The following is a 19,414-nucleotide window of genomic DNA, read 5'->3' as shown; positions in this document are numbered from 1 at the left end:
AGGCGGCAACACACGGTGACGGAGGGACCCAAAAGGGTTCTCTAAATAACAAAACTGTTGTACATACATATAATGGACCCCAGATGGCGATGCCACGAACTACCTAGAAGAAAGGATATACGGCGTACCTGCATGGGACTAGGTGGCTCCTGAGATTCGCTTTCGTGCCTGCCATTGTTGTTAGAGTGCCGGCTTAGGAGGGTCTCTTCGATAAGAGTCAAAGCGAAGCCAAGAATGGGGAAATTGAGGGCGGGATCCACGATTGGCCTATCACGTCGCGAGTTTGTACTGTTAAGATTTCTTTACGCCTCGATTCGGGCGATTGTGGCAGCTGAACTCAATCGACCATGCCCACTTGAGCCCCGTTTCCTGCTAAGCTTACCAAGCCGCGGAGATGCGAATCAACGACAACTTCTCGGCATATGCGGCGCTGGCGCAGGACTCGGCTCTCGGAGGTCTTGTCGAATTAAGGTCCCGGAGCTATTTTCAGCCAGCTGCCCAGCGTTTTTGACGTGTTGGCGTTGCGCATACCCCTCTTCTCACTCTGCGCCAGCAATCCCGATCTTGTCCGTCGCCTGTGGAGAGAGGGTGGACGTTGGAGGTCTGGGAGTGGACGAGATCCACGAGCACGCAACTTTTAGCAAGCTGCAGTGCTGCACGAAGACCCCCAAGCCACACACACATGCCAGTAACACTACCATGTTGTGATTCGTCGTCTTTTTTATTTATCTTGCATCGGTTAGTACCTACCTGATGCGTATGTTGGACATACTGCAGGAGTGGAGCTGCAAAATTACCAAGCCCTCCTGTCTCTGATAGCTACTTCATCTACTGTACCTATCTATGTATTCGGACTTTTCTACGCACTCCCGGGCCGAGTACTAGGCTATTGCCCAAGGTCCCATAATCCACCCCTTAGGTAACCTGCTGCCAAACAACTAATAAGCTAGTTGCCGATGGGGGCGATGGGATCACAGACGCTGACGATTGCGAGTTCCCGCTGCTAGCCAATCTCTGAAGAAGCTCTGCCCAGCCCGTTTTCATGTATCCTGCATCTCAAAAAGGTAGCTAAAGTGTACTACTATGGTTGATTTCTAAGGATTGCCCCCTTTTCCTTTGAGCTCCCTCCCGGCTTCGGAACTGTCTCTCCTCTCTCTTGTTGTCTAAGTGTGGTAACGTTCAAGCTTTCTGCTTGACTGCCCCCACAGACTAAACTTATCTCGTCCCTTCTCCCGATCTGAACCTACCTACCTACCTACATCAGAGACCCTTGCCTGGCCTTTGCATACCAAAATAGGTAGAACGAATATGGGTTCCTGAAAGGCTGCAAAGGTCATTCACCTTTGAGACCACTGGGGCTGCTCTGTCGCGTCCCGTCCATTGCCTCTTCATCGGGACGTGTCATCCCCCCGAAAATTCCGAGGTCGCTGGCGGCGTTCCGCAGACACCCAAGTCGGGATTTCCCTCTTATCTCGCTGATCAAGGGGAGAGATTTCCCCTCGGCCCCTTACTCACCGTTAAGATGGTCGAGCAACGTCCCGTACAGACAAGCGCCGTGTATCTACTCGGGACCACGCAATTTCCCGCCGTCCCGCCGCCGTCGCCCCCCTCCCCCGTAACTCCGGTAGCGCCGGACCTCTGCATCCCGATCGAGGAGCTCGATCTCGGCGATGGAAGCGACGTCCCCGGCCCCGCGAGCATCGCCGAGGACCGCCTCGCGGGCGCGGTCCACGTGCTCAACACCGAGGCCACGACGCTGCAGTGCCTAACGCGGCTGTACTCGACGGACGCCGTGGCGCGCGACGGTTTCAGCCGGGCGGTGGCGGCGGTGACGCGGCACCGGGGGTGCGGCGGTGGCCAGGGCGGCAAGCTGGTGATCGCCGGGGTGGGCAAGTCCGGGCACATTGGGCGCAAGCTGGTGGCGACGTTCAACAGCCTGGGCGTGCACGCGGCCTTCCTGCACCCTACCGAGGCCCTGCACGGCGACCTCGGCCAGATCGGCCGCCACGACACCCTCCTGCTCATCACCTTCTCCGGCAGGACCCCGGAGCTGCTCGCCCTGCTGCCCCACCTGGACCCGTCCCTCCCGCTCATCCTGCTGACCGCCCACACCCGCCCGGACACGTGCGAGCTGCTGCAGCTAGCCGCCCGCCGCCGCAACAGCCAGAGTAGTCGCAACCGCAACCGCAACCACAACCACGGCGCCGACCACCACCACGGCGTCATCCTGCTCCCGGCGCCGATCCACGAGCCTGAGTCAGTCTCCTTCGGCGTCTCGGCCCCGACCTCCTCCACCACCGCCGCCCTCGCCGTCGGCGACGCCCTCGCCATCGTCGCCGCCCGCGAGCTGCATGGCCAGACGACGACGACGACCACCACCGCCACCACGCGGTCCGGGGGAGGGGGGACCTCGGCAGCGGCGGGCGTTGCAGCCGTCTTCGCAACGAACCACCCCGGCGGCGCCATCGGTGCCGCCGCCGCCGCAGCGGCGATGGTGGCTGGGCGGGAATCACCTGCCTCGCCTTCCTCGTCGTCCCCGTCGTCGCCCTCCTCGTCGCCTTCGGCATCGCCCTCACGTGGCAGCAGGAGAAGCAGGTACACCAACAAGACCAACCCCGCCACCCTCTCGGTGCGCCACCTCGCCGTCCCCTGGTCCGACATCCCCGCCGTCGTGCCCTCGGGCCCCCGCGGCGCCGCACCCACGGGCGCCGACGTGCTGCGCGCGGGCTACGCCTCGCCGAGCGGGTGGGTGCGTCTGCAGCAGCAGCAGCAGGCGCGGTCGTCGTCGGGAGACGTCGTCGACGACGACGTGGTGGTGCTGTCGCCGAGCCGGATCCGCGGGCTGGGCGCGCCGGACATGGGGAGGCCCGTCGAGGAGCTGCTGGGGCTCGCGGTCGGGAGGGGGGATTTCGTCTCCGTCGCGGCGGACACGACGGTGCGGAGGGCGGCGGAGTGGATTGGCGGGGTTGGATTGTTGGAGGGGGATGGGGATGGGGAGGGGGAGGGCGGGAAGCGGGGCTGCGCCCGGGACGCGGTTGTTGGGGTCGTGGAGGGGGGGGAGTGCGTTGGTGTTTTGGAGGTGGGGACCCTGATTGGGAATAGGGGAGGATAATAAGCCACCCCCAAGGGGGGAAAAGGGGTGTGGATGGCATTTTTTTCTGTTCTTTCCCCCCTCGGCATTGCATCTCGTCTTTACCCTTTGGGCGAGGCTTGTTTGAGACGGGTTATAGATTCAAGGCGTTTGATTTCAGGGGTTGCTCGACCTGCCGATGGTCGGGGACTCATCTTACATATATGCATCACGACTTTTTATGAGCTCCAGCACAAAGGAAAGGCGGCAGCGGTTATGCCCCTGTCATATTTGCACAAGTTATAGACCGAGACCGCCTACCCACGATTCAATACCGAAGAGGGATTCTCGTTGTAAGCCGTCATCATGTGTTATATGGTATCTAGATGTTGCACACCTGTCTATTTTCCCAGCCACACACCCAGAAACGCCCGTCGTCTCCGAGCTGCAAATACCACACTCCCTCCCCGTGCCCGAAAGCCGCCACTCCAATGTCAGGTAACATAATAACGGGATTTTCGTTTTGGTCAGAGCCATGCATCAGTCATCCTCGCTTTCTTCTCCATCTCCGCCCGTCTCGACTCCTGATGCAGACTCGAGGTCCGAGTCTGACTCGGATCCTGATGAATCAGATGACGAAGACGAGCTGCTGGAAGACGCACCATCACCGTTAAGGTCGGCAGCCGCCGGCATCTCTTCATCGTCCGACTCGTCCTCCGAGCTACTGCTGCTACTTGATCCCGAGCTCGACTCGGCATCCGACTCGGAGCTGCTGTCATCACTCCCAACGTTCTCTGTCCTGACATTCCTCAGCCTGCGCCGCTTGACCTTTTGCGACCCGTCGTTCAGCTTTACGCGCTTCCCCCCCTGTGCCGCTTCGGCGGTCTCCTGGGCCGCCGCCGACGACGAGGCCGTGTTCGTCGACGACGACGTGGTCGTTGACGTCGTGCTCTCGTCGCTGTCGGATAGCTCGTCGAGCACCATCTCGGCACGCATGCGCTTCAACACGCGCTGCTTGACCTCGGGGCTGATCGTCCGCAGGACGAATTCCACCTCGTCGAAGTTGCGCTTGCCGTTGGAATTGGTGCCGTTGGTGGTGTCATTGTCCCCTTGTTGCTGGGCCTGCAACAGCTGCGACAGGACGTCGTCGTACTCCTTCTGCTTGTCCTCCTTGTCCTGGGTCGACTTGGCGAATGCCGCCGCTCCCTGCTCCATATCCTTCTGCTTGATCTCTTCCGCCGCCTCCCGTAGCCTGGACCGAACGAAGCCCTTGAGGTCACGGATGTACTTGTAGAATGTGCCGACGTCCGCCGACGGCAATTTGTCCTGGTCGAAGACGTACTTGATCAGCAGAGTCTGGTGGTTCTTGTTGAACTTCCAGGACTCCCGGGCTGTATCCCACTGGCGGAGGTAGGCAATTGACGGCTCGAGGCTGAAGATCTCGACTGACCCGGCCTTTGGGGGCTTGGGGGCCTTGGGCTTCTTCGCCTTCTTCTTGGTTTTCTTGGGAGACTTCGAATCGCCGTCTTCTTGCCCCTTGGTATCTTCGGTAAAGGAAACAGACTTCTCTGATTTTCGAGAGCCTGCCTCGCCTTCTGCGGGGGTCGACGAAGGACCGTCCCTTCGGAGCCTCTTGACAGGACCTAGGTCGGACTCAGTATGACGATAAGTCGAGGCCGAGGCAGTTGGCGGTTGCTTCCTTTTGGTGCCGTTTGTATGGGCTTGAGCAAGACGGCCGCTCACATCTGCATTGGCATTGGGATGGCGGTGGGCAGGGGCAGACTTATTTGCGTCCGAGTCTGTGGAGCCGGTTCCTGTTGGAGCAAAAGCAGGGCTTTCCCCAGATGCAGCGCCCTTGAGCTTGAGGCCCAATCGTTTCCAAGCCGGGACACGCTGCGCTGGTGCCCTATGGGTGGACATGGCGACCGGAATGGGGGGCGGATGCAGGAACGGGAAAAAGGGAGAGACTGTCTTGAGCCGGCCGGCTGGAAGACTAGTTGTCCCAGACAAGAGAAATTGTAAGGGAAATGGAAATCAGGGAACACGGGCTAGGTAAACTGAAAGTTTATCCTTTGGCTGAAGCTACCAATTGCAAATCATTGACCGCTCAGTGGCATAAAGGGACATTTCATTGGGCATTCTTGGGCTTCGTGGTCTGTTGTCAAGCCCTGCGCAGTAAATTTTGCGATACAGCCATGACCACGGACCGGGCTTGGATAAGATAAGTGGGGTTGGCGGGCATTCTGCTCAGTCCGGTCTCCATATCTATCTGTCTACGCCTGAATATCAAGGTTGAATCTCAGGCTCATGCTGATGTCGTGCACGGCCCATCTCAGCCTTCTCTAGGCAAGCTCCTGCAACGCGTCGATTGGGAAGCTTCACCACCAACGCCCTAATCAGTTCTCTTCCTCCTCCCTGCCCGATCAACTTCTCAAATTTGCCGCCATCGCCGTCAGATCCCGCCTCCGATAAGGCAAAGCAGCACATCGCGGACCTAGAAGCTCCGTTTTACTGGGAATCGACTGTCTGCACCTGGAAAGATGTCGGGTATGTCTAGCTCCAGCTCCAACTCCAGCTAAGCCCAAGCTCCAGCCTAGACCTCAAAAGGTCATTGGCATACTGGCAAACTGGCAAACTGACACACTGACACCTCCTATAGGCAACTCGGCATATGATAGACACATTACGATCTTCTCCGAGCAGGGAAGATTGTACCAAGTCGGTACGCATTTGCCTCCCTCCCCTCGAGCTCCAACAGCGACTCTGGCCGCCAGCTTCGACAAGAGCACATACAGACCCCGACGCCGCCAAGATGATGCTGACAGCTGAATGTTCCTCTAGAGTATGCGTTCAAAGCTATCACAGCTGCAGGCATCATGTCGATAGGTGTCCGGGGAAAGGACTGCGCTGTGATTCTGTCGCAGAAGAAAGTTCCAGTAAGCTAGATGGATTTGTTGCTGACATCCCTCACCTTCCAGGGCTAACTCCAGAGTTTAGGATAAGCTTATCGACCCTGCCTCGGTCTCCCACATATTCCAGATTTCGCCGTCGGTTGGATGCGTTATGACCGGCTCCATCGCCGACGCACGAGCATTCGCGCAACGAGCCCAGGGCGAGGCCGCAGAATTCAGATACAACTACGGCTATGAGATGCCTTGCGATGCCTTGTCGAAGAGGCTGGCCAACATCAGCCAAGTCTACACCCAGCGCGTAAGCTCTCGTCTCCCCTGATGGACAAACAGTGCATATTATGGGGCCAATGCTCACTCGAATACTACAGGCCTACATGCGACCTTATGGTGTTGCCACGACCTTGGTGTCGGTTGACTCTGAATTCGGGCCGCAGTTGTTCAAGTGCGACCCTGCCGGCTACTTTATCGGCTACAAGGGTACTGCCGCAGGACCCAAGCAGCAGGAGGCGCTCAACCACCTCGAGAAGAAGCTCAAGAACAAGGATCACGCGGAAGGTGACTGGAAGGAGGTTGTCGAGCTAGCCATCACCACCCTCAGCACGGTCTTGAGCATGGACTTCAAAAAGACCGAGATTGAGATTGGCATAGCTGGCGGGCCACGGGCGGACGGGAAGGACGGCACGGATCCTAGCTTCAGGACGCTAACGGAAGAGGAGATCGACGAGCGGTTGCAGGCCATCGCGGAGAAAGACTAATAGGGGCCCGTGGGAAGGGGAGGCTTGCACTACGATGAGCTGGAGGGTGGTTGAGACTTCCCGAGAGGTCGACTGGCGACCCTTATTGGTCGACATGGTTGTGCGGGAAGAGAGGGGGCAATTTCAGGGAGCGAGGGTGGCAACAGGCTTGTCGAACTGTATGACGGTAAGGCTAATATCCCGACATCCCACGTTGCTTGTGTGTTACTAGTTATCCTACCGGAAGCCATAGAGTCAACATGGACGAGACGTTTCCAAATTAGCCCCGTACCCAATGGCGACGTCACTACACCAACGGGGACAGCCCTACGTGGCGTTGGGACAAGGCTCAACAGTCAACAACGGGGGGTGGCGACTTGGTGTATACAACGTTGAGACCATACAGGATACACGCTCTAAATAACAACGAAGATCGGTATTTCAATCTTACCCCCCAAGCCACATCTACGAGTGTAGATGTGAATGGCACCCATCTGAGACATCCAGCGCAGTCATCGGGCCGTAAGAGAGGCCAGCCAGTGGCATCCCGAGGTGGTGGTGCTCGAAAATGAGCGATGTGCAGTTCAGCCCAGCCATATCAGAAATACTTGCAGAGCAGTGTGTGAATCTGCCTTATGCCATGCAGTGATGCAAGCACCAAGTTGTCCTGCGCTTCGGGTACCCGAACCGGACACTTGGGATCTGCTAGCGGGGGCAGGGGCTGATGAAGACAATCAATCAATATACAGTCGCACTCGCAAGAGACAGCTAATCAATCTTAGTTACAGCCTTGCCGCATTTTCCGTCCGTTTCACCGCCTCATCCGCCTCATGGACCTCCTCATTCACTGGACCGTCCGAACTCCCGTCTGCAGGATACATGACTACATAGTACAGCTCACGGGGCTGTCATCGTCTAATGCGGGTGAGAAGTGCTAAAATCAATCCATTTCAGCCCAGCAAGGTACGAAACGTGCACAACCGTCTGCGCCGGCGGCCTCATTGGCCGCCGCGTGGATGAGCCACACAAGCTGCCTCCACAGAAATTGGGGCTGTTGTTCTAGATTTGGCAGTTGAATGGCGTTGTGGCGTCGCTGAACGATCGCTTAAACTTCCTCTTTCGACGACCAACCTCATCTGGGCCAATAAGATCCGCCATTCCAAGACCCCACCTAGGAGGCTCTTTCTGGGCCTCCGGCTAGTCCCTGCCAACCATGTTAGGGTTCCCTGTGGAATCGATATATTCCCAACCACACCAACCACAAGTGGTGGGTCGTTTGTTGAGAAGGACACACACTTACTTGGCTTGGGTTGTGCATATGTGTCCCTTGCAGCAAGCATGCATGTCTCTCATGGGTTGGTAATCGGTCCAAGGCCCGCTCTCTCAGGGGGGAACATGGCTTGACCAGGGGGGTAACTAGTGCTTGACGATGGACGAGACCCACGAAAGGCCATGGATGCCTCCCGCAGACTGACGATCCCACGCGGGCGGTGGGGTAGTGCCAAGCGACTCACTCGATATTGGAGTGAGTTTTCCAGCTCCTCAGGGTTCACTTAGCTTGGGGCTGCCATCCAAGTCGGCGCCCCAGTGGTTGGATAATATCTCCGATTTGGCGACGACGACCTCGGCATGCATGCACTGGGAGGGCTGATGGACTAAACGATCTACTCGCAACTCCACGGCGGGCTTCCATCCACGGAAAAGCTACCTCAGCAAGTCCTCGAGCCTTTCCTCTTACGAGATTTGATATGCGTGACACGGTCCTACCAGTTGAATCCTATCATCCGCTACGATGGGAATCTATACAAAAGGGTTAACGCCTCGCCGCACTTGTCGAACGCCATGATATCCAGCCCGACAGATATCTGAAGAGCGCCAGTCCTTCTGTTCCCATCGTTTCGCCCTAGGGGCTTTGATTGTAATAGCGTCGTTTGTCGCGTCCTTTTGTCCATACTTCCTTTCGCTGTCGATATACCCCTACGTCACCTTCCTCGGGCATACCAGCCATATCTATCTTCCCGTTAATTACTATTGTCTCTAAGTTAAAAGGACCAATGGATGGACGTACGTCGCCTTCACCACTTGCTCGGGGTCTCTTGCGGGTTTCCATGCTCCCTGGTCACCCGTCAAGACAGCGCAAGCTATCAAACCCACTGACCCAACTCACACGCCCAGTCAACATATACCGAACGGCGCGAGTCGCCGATGTCCTCTCCGACTTCCGCACGCTGCAGTACTACATCGCCGCGGCGCCCGTCGACCCCGAAGACATGGACGACTACTACACCGAAGGCTGGGCTGTGCTCCGGCAGTGCGCCCTCGACGGGCAGCACATCCTCAACTGCGGCGCCGACACCACGGTGCCCCAGGCCACCGGCGGGCCCGAGGAGCAGGAAAAGGCGGAGCTGAAACAGTTTGTCCCCCCGCCCGCCCCCCGCGCCCCCCCTGTTCCGAGCGCTGTTGGCGGTACTGTGGGTACCAACGGAAATGGGCTAACAATCGTTTTGTGAAGCGTTCTGCTCGACGCATTCGCCCGCAGACACCAGGGTCAGAAGATCTACCTCCGCCAGGCTGCTGCGCAGCGCTGGGTCGAGTGGAGAAACCAGACCTTGATGGGTGACCGCCCTCACCAGGGCAACCAGTCGCAGCTCCGGAGCTGCGACCAACAATTGCGAGCTGTGAGTTTCCCTCCCCCGTTCCCCGCAGGCATGTTTGCCTCTTGGGAGGTTACGTCTACAGCGCCGATTACGAGAGAAACGGGGCAGACGACTGTCTATCTTTGGAGCTGGAGCTGACACGTCCTGCCTAGGAGCTCGCCATGGTCACCGATGAGTACGTCTACACCGAGCTCCAAACCTCGGATCTTGCCATGGGCCGCTGGATCGCCGAGGACCCCAGCTTGCGGAGCGTTCAACGATGGGTCAACTCCAGAGGTGCCTGATCCCTCTCTCCCTCCGTTGGGTCAGCCATGACAACGGAAACAGGGGGCCTTAATTCCTTCCTTCCTTTCTTCATTTATTGCATATAATTGGCGCCAAACGTGCACGTTGGCAAGGGAAACGACCGGTATACCACATTGGGGCGCGCACAGGGATACAGGAAAAGCACTGATAGCGTTTGTGTGTCGTGTCATTTTTCCTTCATTGTACGTATTTGCTACTGCGAGCCGGACTCGCATCTTTGGTTGGGGCAATGGTCCCCCGTCTCATGGCCCTCGTACGGGAAAGTGGGGGTCATGACAGGCATGTGGTGAGAGGGAGAGGGTCGGTAGCTGGAGGAGAGTATCTGCCAGGAGCAGGGATGATAGCAACGAATGTGGGCTGGCTCTCAAAGTAAATTCGAAAGTTCAAATTCACAAAGCACCGAGAAATGTCAATATGCACCACTACTGCTACGCCGTCGCGCATCTCGTCGGACGAGACTGTCGAGACGAGGCGGAGAAGAATGAAATGCATGGAATCCGTAAACTAGCCACTACGCCCTAAAACCGCCCCATCTGTCGGGAGTTACTGTTGGCGCAAGTGTCTTCTTCATAGCTTACGGTGCTTAAGTGTATGTATATGAGGCTTTCTAGTGTGTAAAACGGTGGGAGTGGATAAGTGGTCGAAGCCAATGCATGATCCCGTCGATGCAAAATTGGGAATCCTTAACATCTCCTGATTTTCATCACGATATATGTTCCCAATAGCCTACATAGTGATATCAGGTGTGCGCATAACATAAAATCTACCCTGTTATCGCAAGCTTCGTGGAGGTAACAGGATCAATAGCGCTATATGCTAACAAAAAGGCTTACAAGCAAAAATCGAAGGCTCCTGGCCTGGGGCTCAACCCCCGTCAACCACTCTTGCTATGTACACACAAGGCAATGCCGCAGATAGACAGTATCATGCCCACCAATATCTCTGGGGTGAGGCGTGGCAAGTAAGCAGGCGAGTTTCCAGGCGGGGGCGGAAGGGATAAACAGAGATGGATTCGACCTACCTCGACTGATCACTTTCTTCTCCACCCACCATTCCCCGACCACGGTGAAGAGGAACGCAAGCGTGTTAACGATGGGGACCGTCAGGCTCAGTTCTACGTGGGGGACGGGATTAGTGACCGTCACTTTTCACCAGCGGCTCCCATAATGCAGGACTGAAAGGGGGCGAGAAAACGGGAAACGAAAAGAGACAAGAAAAGAAGACGAAAAAGCAGAAAAGAGCACAGAGAGGAGGGGTAAACAAAGAGCCCCAAAAACTCACCAGCCTTCCCGATCAGCAGGAAGAACCAGACGCTCCCCGTCAGGTTCAGCAGCAGCGGCACGGCGTAGCGCGGGTTCCGCAGCAGGTCGACGACGGCGAAGAAGGCGCCGTAGGCCCGCGACCTCAGGCGGCTGGAGCGCACGGCCTCGGACTCGAGGACCGGGTGCGCGGGGGGCCGGTGCTCGCGCGCCGCCCGCCGGATGAAGGGCGTCGTCAGGCCCCAGGCCAGCCCCACCATCAGGAAGCCGACGACGTAGTTGATGGCCGGCGGATGGGGGGAGGGCGGGGAGGTCTCTGGGGGTCGGGAGGACATTTTGTTTTTATGTCTCTTCGGTCTTTTCCCTTATTTGATTGGGCGGTGAGGGGGAGGGGGACAGAAGGTGTTCTACAAGGAAGACATTAAGGGGCGATTTCGATGTTGTGAGGCTCGGAATTATGACGTTGATTAATCACCCAGCATCTGCTTTGCATCAGGGGCCTAATTCCAACGCCAAGGTGCCGGAGATCCCCCGGGCCAATCCGTGATTCTGAGTGGTCAAACCAGGCTGCTTATCTTGAATTGGCAGATGCACGGCTGTTGGGGTTCTTAGGTATTCTTGGATTCTTTGACATGCTGCATATCACATACTTTTAGCAAGGTAGTTATCTGATCTTGGGGATTATTTCTCAAGGGGCGGCCCGCATCTTTCACCTTCTGCAGCAGCTGGACGCATTTAAAAGCCCTTGCATACCCTTCAGACGGAGCAGTCCCTGGTGCTGGTTTATTTTAAGCTGTCATATGAAGGTTGGGACGAGTTAGTATGACTGGCTGCCCCTTGGTAACTGATAGGAAGGCGTTCTAGGGAAGAGAACACTGAGATCCCTCTGACCCACAGAGCCTTACCACCACGTCCAGCGTCAGACTAGGTAGACGAAGTCAATCGCTCGAAGCGAATGGGAATCCTCGAGGATGCGATGACCTTGATGGCGGAGAATAATTATGGATAGGTCGAGTTAATTATAGAACCATGTGGTGGAGGTTGACGAGGCCTGCTGACGACACGAGGCGCAGCGCACTCCAAACAAGCGTTCCTGGAGATGCCAAGCAATCAATCAGCACGTATGCATGTATGTACCACAGTAAGATGCAAAATGTACAGTATGTGCCCGTTGCAGGGGGATGGAACGTCACCAACTAATCCAATATGGCAACTTTTGGCTTCACACATAGAGGCATTGAGCTATACGTACTCCCGTCGGTAACTTTGTGTACGGAGCGTCTGTAATCCGTATTTCCTTGTGAAAATCTACGCCAAGAAAAGCATCGATACTGGGATCAACGCGTCAGATTGCGGGGCATCAGAGATCGAATTGGATGCCGAAATCGCCGAGGCAAGGATTTGGAGTTTCTCCTAAGGCTGTTTCCGGTGTGAGTGGGCACGCCATGTCGAACGATATCAAATCGTCCATTGAGTGGCAGCTGTGGCACAAACTCAAGGATGGTTAGTCAAGATTGCATGTTTCACATTCGCGAGGAGTACCACAGGATTGAGGTGTTGGTAATGATGCCGGTGATAGCGGAATATGCCAGGGCAGAGTCGTACTTTGGGAAACAAGCCGGCAGAGGAGGCTGTCGAATCCCTGCGATTGACCTGTGACGCTAGCAACCACAACCCTGGTTAGGACTGCCAAGTCCTGCCAGCCTCGCCGATTTACAGTCTCCACCACGCTAGCAACCCTGCGAAAGTGCACCAACCACCCCCATTATCCCCAAAGCGGAATAGACGGAATAGAATGCGTCTCCTTGATTGGTACGCAGTCGAGTTAGCTTCGTACCTTGCCAGGCGGCCGTCTACCTCACTATGGTTGGAAAACAACAAGCAACGGGACAATTGCAGCTGCACCTTCCCTTCTTTTCTCCCATTCATGGCCCATTGACTCGGCATTGTCGCTCTGTCCGATGATCCAACGAGTTCTTTTCTCATTTTCAACAGCCTTGGGTTCTTTCTCTTCTCCACTCCGCCGTCATCCCGTGCTGAACTGCTTGTCCCGTTTCAGGCTTGGAGAGCCGACCCGCCAACAGGGAACGACGACGTAAACAAAGCCTGACAGCATCGGTATTGCACCACGAAAAGTCGCAATCTTGCCCTCAAAATCCGGCAAAATGGCGGCCAAAGCCAAGGCTCACCCCCTGAACGGCATGCACACCGCCGGAATCTATTCTGACATGACCATTGATGGCCCGCCCATTGGGACTCTCGTTGTCGTGGTCGACCGGGCCAAGAACCTACCCAACAGGAAAACCATAGGGAAGCAGGACCCCTACTGCGCAGCACGTCTGGGAAAGGAGGCGAGGAAGACGAATACGGATATTCGCGGCGGACAGACGCCGAAATGGTATTTTCTCTCTTGCCTATGGCACCTTTGTCCACGCCGCCGGTCCCGAGCTTGCCATAACTGACATGTTACCAAATAGGGACCAGGAGCTCAGATTTAACGTCCACGATTCTCCGGATTACTACCAGCTGAAAGTCTCCGTTTTCAACGACGATAAGAAGACGGACCTGATCGGCGAGGCATGGATTGACCTCCGGGAGGTCGTCGTGCCTGGTGGTGGGCAGAACGACCTGTGGCACCAACTTACTTGCAAGGGCAAATATGCTGGCGATATCCGCATAGAAATCACATACTACGACACCCGGCCGAAGCCAGAGAAGCCCGCGGTAAAAGCGAGGCAGCCTGGCCCTTCGGAAGTCGATGGTTCTAGATCCCAACAGAGGAGCGTCCCTAAGAGACGTCCTCTTCCTTCAGACCCAGTCACCGGGAAGGTCCCGGTGCAGCAAACCCCGGATTTCGTCCAAACTCCGCAACGCCCTCAGCCCAATCCGTCCACATCCTATGTCCCGAACCAGTCTCCCCTTCAGCAGGTCGAGTACAAGACACCCCCGCCCGCCTCAAGCCGGTATCAACAACAGGATCACCAGTCGCCCGGCTTATCGAATAGTGGCTATGGAGCTCCAGTGCAGCGGGCAGAGCCGTCTATGTCCCAATACCATACGCCAGAACAGCATGACCGGTATTCGGTCCACCCTGATGACATCAGCCCGAACTACCGTCAGCAATCATACGAGCGTCAGAACTCCAGACATGGCTCGGATGCTTACATGCTCCAAATGAGCGAAAGCCCCGCGCCTCTCGAAGACGATCGGCCTCCTCCGCCTCCTGTCCACAGAAGCCGGAACAACAGCGGAATGACTCAGGAACAGGGGCTTCGAAACAGTTTTGACAGCGTGGCAGCTAAGGGAACGCCGCCGACTATGAGGCAAGATGTCTTGCGGAATGAGGCTCACAGGCGCTCGGTGCCCGCGACATATCCGGGGCGGCCTACTTATAAGGCCTATGACTCCGCTCCTGCAGCTCCGGCCGCTGCCCAATTTTCCGGCGAGGAATATCATCACCATTCTTCGCCTCCCGCTCACTATGCGTATGACCCGACATGCGATTTGAGCAACAGATCGATGCAGCCGACTGTCGAGGATGCTCCAGACTCCCCAGACAATATGCTGGTAAGCTCGTTCAGAAGAAGCGGCTCTCGGATGCCCCAATACGAGCCTGAATTCGACCCGGTCGCGAGTCCCGCTCCGTTGAACGTCGGTAGCCGTGGCCGCGATTCTGGCCGCGATTCTACTGGTTACTACAACCCAAACGCCTACCAATCCTCTGACTCGGCTATGATCTCGAGAGATCTAGACCACCCGTCTCAAGCCACTTCCGACTCGTACAACGCACAGGGCCAATTGCTTCTTCCCTACCGGAGCGAACTCGACGACACGTCGAATACGTACGATCTACCACCCGTGCCGGCTTCCTTGGTTCCCGGCATGGACCCCAGCCTTGTGCAGGAAATCTCCCACCGGATCAATGAGGACCGGCGCATGGAGAGACACTATACACAGCCTGCCATGTCGACTCCGCCACGCGGCCGCCAAATGAATGGTCTTCCGTCGAATTACGCGTCAAATGGTTCGCCGGTTCCCTACACAACACCACCGCAACCTCAACATCACAGTCGTAGCCCAGTCCCATATTCCGGAGGGTCGACAACGGCGGAGGCCGCCAGGTCAGGATCTGTCTCTCCAATGCCACAGCGAGACCTAAGCCCGAATCCACGCCACACCATCCGGCGGAAATCTATAAGCCCTGCCCCCCCTCTGAGTGATGGTCGCCGCTTGTCTGGCGTCCCCTTCGGGCCGGACTCGTACGATGCTCTGAACCCTAGCCTTCCCTCGGCTACTTCAGAACAGTCCGTCTCTCGTCCTGACTACAACGAATCGAGAGGAAAGATAATCACTTACGATGGCCGCGAGGTTGATCCTTCAGACCACCTACCGATGGATACGTGGGCCCCAGAGCCCGAGCCCAAGAACAAGAAGCCTCCGGGACCTTCCTCATCAAGGCCCTCTCCCGGCGGGCCGCAGGCTTTGCCACCGTCTGGCCGCAGACAATTACGAATCGCGGGCCGGCCACAGTCCATGGCGCCGAGTTCGGGGTATATATCACAGGATATTTCCTTCGCGGACTCGCCTGCGCCCTCCACTCCCGCCAGCACAGGCCGTAACAGACTTCAAAAGAAGTCCAACCGAGCGTCCGCCATGCCTGTCATGGCGGGCGCGAACGGGTCGCCGGGTGGCGATCCCTTTGCTTCGCATGGTTCCAGCCCGCTCGCTCCTCTCCCGCATCACCAAGACAACTTCACGCCACCTCGGACGTTGGCGCGGGCCTCGACATTCGATTACCCAAGCGAAAACCATGCGCCCATGTATGGTAGCAGCCCCGGGGAGAGGACCAGGGCAGGGACGTATGGAGGCAACAACGGCCCTCCGATCCCTGCGAAAGTCCCGCTTGCTCTTACTAGCCCTCCCTCCATGAGCGGAGCGTTGCCCGCTAGCAGGAGCATGGGCTACGATGAATGGGGTAGCGCGGGCGCAGGCGGTGGCGATCTGTCACTCCTTGAGGAGATGCGCCAGATCGATATCGGGACAGGCAGGTCTCGCAGGCGTGGTCATGGCTATGGCCATGGATATTGACGAGATTTGGGATGTTTGATAGGAAACCGACGTAATACATCGCATGTAAAAATAATGGAGGAATGGGAAACGGCACGAATCTCTTGGGTTTAGATGACAGGGCGGGGAGAATGCGGGACCGATGTTGGCTTCTCTCTTCTGTCTTCCATTCTGGAAACCATTATTGACATGTACACACACTTAACGGACCTCTCTTAGAGCCACGGAAGTTGGTGGTGGGAAATCAAGGCGCAGGCTGGACTTGTCATTTGGCTGGACTATGGCAAATGATACCTGAACTGAAAGGCGTGAGAAAACGAGCATATGGTCTGTTGCCTGAACATACTGGTTAGCTCATGAGTGCGGAATGTGGTGAGCCTTATTACTCGATGCCGTGCAGATTCTCAGCGACGGGAAACGACAGCAGTCTATTTCACCCCAGGTCTAGATATCTTGTCTATACAGGCTGTCTCTCGTGAGAGACAAATTTTTGCTTTTGGTTCATTCTTTCTTTTCCAGTCCGCCTGTAAGCCGTCCACTAACGCCGACGCAATGCAGTTGAAAAACCATGAACCGGAAACTTGACCACATCACCCCTCCCCCACTTTTTCCATGCTCATCACATCCAACCCCTCCGTTTCGTCCATCCCCGGGGGACTCCAAATCACGCCCCCCTCGTCGCAGCGCCGACCAACAAGCTCTCCAGCATGCCGTTGGTTTGGCAGGCCATCTGGGCCTTCTCGGCTTCGCGGACGACGCGCATGCGCAGGACGCGGAAGCCCTCGGCCAGCTCGGCGGAGCCGCCGACGAACTCGCCGTACAGGTCGAGCAGGTGCAGGCCGACGTCGACGCACACGGGCGCGTAGCGCGGGTCGACGATGTGGCGCGACACCCAGCGCAGGACGGGCTGGACGCTGACCTCGTCGCGGCCCGCGAGGGCGTCGCGCAGGGCGCTGCGGTGCCGCAGCGCCACCAGCAGCGTCAGCGCCGTCAGCGGGTTCGGCGAGGGGGACTCGAGGACCGCGTCGAGCGCCTGCCCGTGCCGCCCGTGCCGCAGGTCCTTCTGCCAGGGCTGCTGCCGCACGCGCCGCTTGCGCTTGCCGTCCTTGTCCTCGTTGGTCGGGATCACGAAGTCGACCGTCTCGCCCAGCATCTCCATGGACCGGCCCAAGGCGGTGGAGCGGGCGCGGCGCGCCCGCGCGGCGTCCAGTCGGTCCACGGCGTCGGCCCCGGCGTCTAGGGCGGAGCGCTCGGCTTCGCGGGCGCGGTCGCGCTCGGCGGCGGCGCCTGTCAGGCGGGTGCGCAGCGATAGGACGCCCGATTGCATGCCCACGGCGAGGTGGCGGTCGCTGTGGTTGGCGCCGGCCGAGATGACGGAGAGGGAGAGGATGGGGCTTGGGTACTTGGACCCCGCGACGACCTTCCAGTTGCTGGTGTCGAAGACCTTGACGTGCCCGTCCAGGCCGCCGCTGATGACTCGCCGGCCGTTGGACGCGAGACAGAGCGACGTGACCGTCTTCTGGTGGTTGCTGATGATGTGGAGCGGTTTTGCGGCGACGAGGTCGAGCACCGAGATGGTTGTGCCCGACGCCGCCAGGATGGTCGTGCCGGAGGGGAGGGGGAGGACCGTCTCGACGGGGGCGGTGTGCTTGAAGGTGAGGATGGCGCCGCCGGGTGACCGGGGATCCCACAGCCGGACCGTCGTGTCGTAGCTGCCCGACACAAGCGTGTTCCCGTGCGCTCCCGGGCCCGGCATGAACGCGCCGCATCGCACATAGTCCTGGTGGCCCGAGAACGTCCGTGTCGGGGTGTTCGAGGGCAGGTCCCATAGTCGGACCGTCTTGTCGTCGCTCCCGCTCATGAGTGTTGTCATCTCCGTCGGGGACCACTTCGTCACCCATACGGGCTGCTTGTGGGTATGCCATGTCTTGAGGACCGCCGACCGGGCGCCGCCCGCAACGTCAAATACTTGCATCTTCCCTGAGTCGTCTCCAGCCACCAGGACCCGCGAGTCAGCCCGTATCTCGCCGCTCCGCGCCACGTGCTCGAATCGCCCTATCGTCTTCAGGGGCTCCCTTTTCCGGATCGAGTAGACGTCGACGCGGGGGCCGGACGTCACGGCAAAGAGATCATTGGACTTGGCCGCTGTTGCGAGGGAACTCGACGTTGCTGTCGCCGCCGAGGGTGCGGGAAAGCTGATGTGGGTGATGGGCCATGATGCAGTCGAGGTGTGCAATTTCGGGTTCTTGAATGACTTCCAGTATTTCTGCTCAGCCGTGATGGGCGACGGCCCCGAGGCGAGCTTCAATTGAGCAAGCGCGGCCACTTCTGCCGCCATGATGGTCGATCGCGGCTTATATCTTTAGGTTGCGTTGATGGACTTTGCAGGTCAAGCTTCTTTTTTTTTCTCTCGTTATGCATTGGTAAACGGATCAGGGGATTTTGATTGGCTGCATCGGACTGGAGATCTTCCGATGCGATGTCTGCGACCCCCGCCGCCCGACGCCCAGGGATCACCTACGCTCTCTTGTATTGCAGCCACACCTCAGCCATTCTTGTAGCCTGCTATGTACCAAGGTAGTATAGTACTTGGACATACCTCTTCTATTCCGCTCCTTCAATGCCGCATCTTCCTCATTTTTGTTGTTGTACTCCCAGTCCCTTTGTGGCGTGCAACATGTCGGGTGCTCCTATTTGCTACACACTGGGTCTAAGCCTTGATAAATCTACCTTTTACACCGAGCTAACGAACTTACGAGATGTATCGCAGTATCGCAGCATCATCATCCTGACCTGCCTGGGCGGCTTGTAGCCACTATTCCTCGAAACTTGAAACACCTCTCTTTCATATTTACATCCATTGCCAACAACTCAGAAGAGACGGGAGCCGATCAGGACATTCCAGTTGTATCTGTAGGGCATTGGTGCACTTCCCAAGCTACCATCTCAACTTTAACCCTGAGGGGCAGAGCAATTAGTGGGTTACTCCCAAGACTCCAACTCTTCCTCTCCAGTTGAGTTCCCGCTTTGAAGAAGTGTACCGAATTTGCTTTTTGTTACTGCTGTACCTGGTAGACTGGGTCGCCATCTGGTGCCCATCACGTGGCTTGTGCACTGGCTTTGACGCCCTCCTCATGAAGAATGGGGCATCGGGATGGACAGATTGGTAGGCCACTATCCACATTGGTTCTTCCTTCTCCTCCTATGTACATAATGAAAATAAGGCTATGGACATGTTGCAAAGGGCGAATATACGACCTTGAAATAACCTTGGAATTCAAGCTGGCCTAGGCTTATAAAAATCGGACTGGAATCGGCTTCCATCTGATTCACTGTGGATGCGGCCCCTCATAAGCGCCAACAGCTGTCAGACTGGGTGGTTTAATTGGCTGGATTATATGGCACTAAT

The 19,414-nt window shown here is 57.2% G+C and overlaps 7 protein-coding genes across 7 annotated transcripts; 4 read left to right on the top strand and 3 right to left on the bottom strand.

Annotated features, from left to right (window-relative positions):
- Positions 1-1,522: 1,522 nt before the first annotated feature.
- On the top strand, positions 1,523-3,493 carry QBC33DRAFT_597267 (putative sis domain-protein; the record flags this gene model as incomplete). The annotated part of the gene is made up of 1 exon (XM_060431919.1): positions 1,523-3,493. The coding sequence occupies one exon, from the start codon at positions 1,523-1,525 to the stop codon at positions 3,110-3,112; it is 1,590 nt and encodes a 529-aa protein (XP_060287027.1). The 3' UTR covers positions 3,113-3,493.
- Positions 3,365-5,271, bottom strand: QBC33DRAFT_525841 (uncharacterized protein). Its single transcript, XM_060426854.1, has one exon. The coding sequence runs from the start codon at positions 4,988-4,990 to the stop codon at positions 3,611-3,613; it is 1,380 nt and encodes a 459-aa protein (XP_060287026.1). The 5' UTR covers positions 4,991-5,271; the 3' UTR covers positions 3,365-3,610.
- Positions 5,272-5,610: 339 nt separating this feature from the next.
- Positions 5,611-6,737, top strand: QBC33DRAFT_555318 (putative proteasome subunit alpha type 6 protein; the record flags this gene model as incomplete). Its single annotated transcript, XM_060429624.1, has 5 exons — positions 5,611-5,617; positions 5,730-5,792; positions 5,912-6,006; positions 6,068-6,280; positions 6,351-6,737. 5 exons carry the CDS (start codon positions 5,611-5,613, stop codon positions 6,735-6,737), a joined length of 765 nt encoding a protein of 254 aa, XP_060287025.1.
- Positions 6,738-8,413: 1,676 nt separating this feature from the next.
- QBC33DRAFT_217381 (uncharacterized protein) lies at positions 8,414-9,803 on the top strand. The gene is made up of 4 exons (XM_060422745.1): positions 8,414-8,780; positions 8,892-9,129; positions 9,229-9,394; positions 9,526-9,803. Exons 1-4 carry the CDS (start codon positions 8,771-8,773, stop codon positions 9,655-9,657), a joined length of 546 nt encoding a protein of 181 aa, XP_060287024.1. The 5' UTR covers positions 8,414-8,770; the 3' UTR covers positions 9,658-9,803.
- A 750-nt stretch (positions 9,804-10,553) lies between these two features.
- Positions 10,554-11,273, bottom strand: QBC33DRAFT_555316 (uncharacterized protein; the record flags this gene model as incomplete). Its single annotated transcript, XM_060429623.1, has 3 exons — positions 10,554-10,621; positions 10,701-10,793; positions 10,961-11,273. 3 exons carry the CDS (start codon positions 11,271-11,273, stop codon positions 10,554-10,556), a joined length of 474 nt encoding a protein of 157 aa, XP_060287023.1.
- A 1,717-nt stretch (positions 11,274-12,990) lies between these two features.
- On the top strand, positions 12,991-16,266 carry QBC33DRAFT_217338 (uncharacterized protein). The gene is made up of 2 exons (XM_060422744.1): positions 12,991-13,336; positions 13,416-16,266. Exons 1-2 carry the CDS (start codon positions 13,104-13,106, stop codon positions 16,024-16,026), a joined length of 2,844 nt encoding a protein of 947 aa, XP_060287022.1. The 5' UTR covers positions 12,991-13,103; the 3' UTR covers positions 16,027-16,266.
- Positions 16,267-16,406: 140 nt separating this feature from the next.
- Positions 16,407-18,583, bottom strand: QBC33DRAFT_616309 (WD40 repeat-like protein). Its single transcript, XM_060432664.1, has one exon. The coding sequence runs from the start codon at positions 18,341-18,343 to the stop codon at positions 16,670-16,672; it is 1,674 nt and encodes a 557-aa protein (XP_060287021.1). The 5' UTR covers positions 18,344-18,583; the 3' UTR covers positions 16,407-16,669.
- Between the last annotated feature and the right edge of the window lie 831 nt (positions 18,584-19,414).

Source organism: Phialemonium atrogriseum, assembly GCF_030411735.1.
Source record: "Phialemonium atrogriseum strain 8032-3 unplaced genomic scaffold QBC33scaffold_3, whole genome shotgun sequence".
Classification (NCBI taxonomy): domain Eukaryota; kingdom Fungi; phylum Ascomycota; class Sordariomycetes; order Cephalothecales; family Cephalothecaceae; genus Phialemonium; species Phialemonium atrogriseum.
Note: the sequence above shows the minus strand (reverse complement) of the source record. Positions and strands in the feature narration are given on the sequence as shown.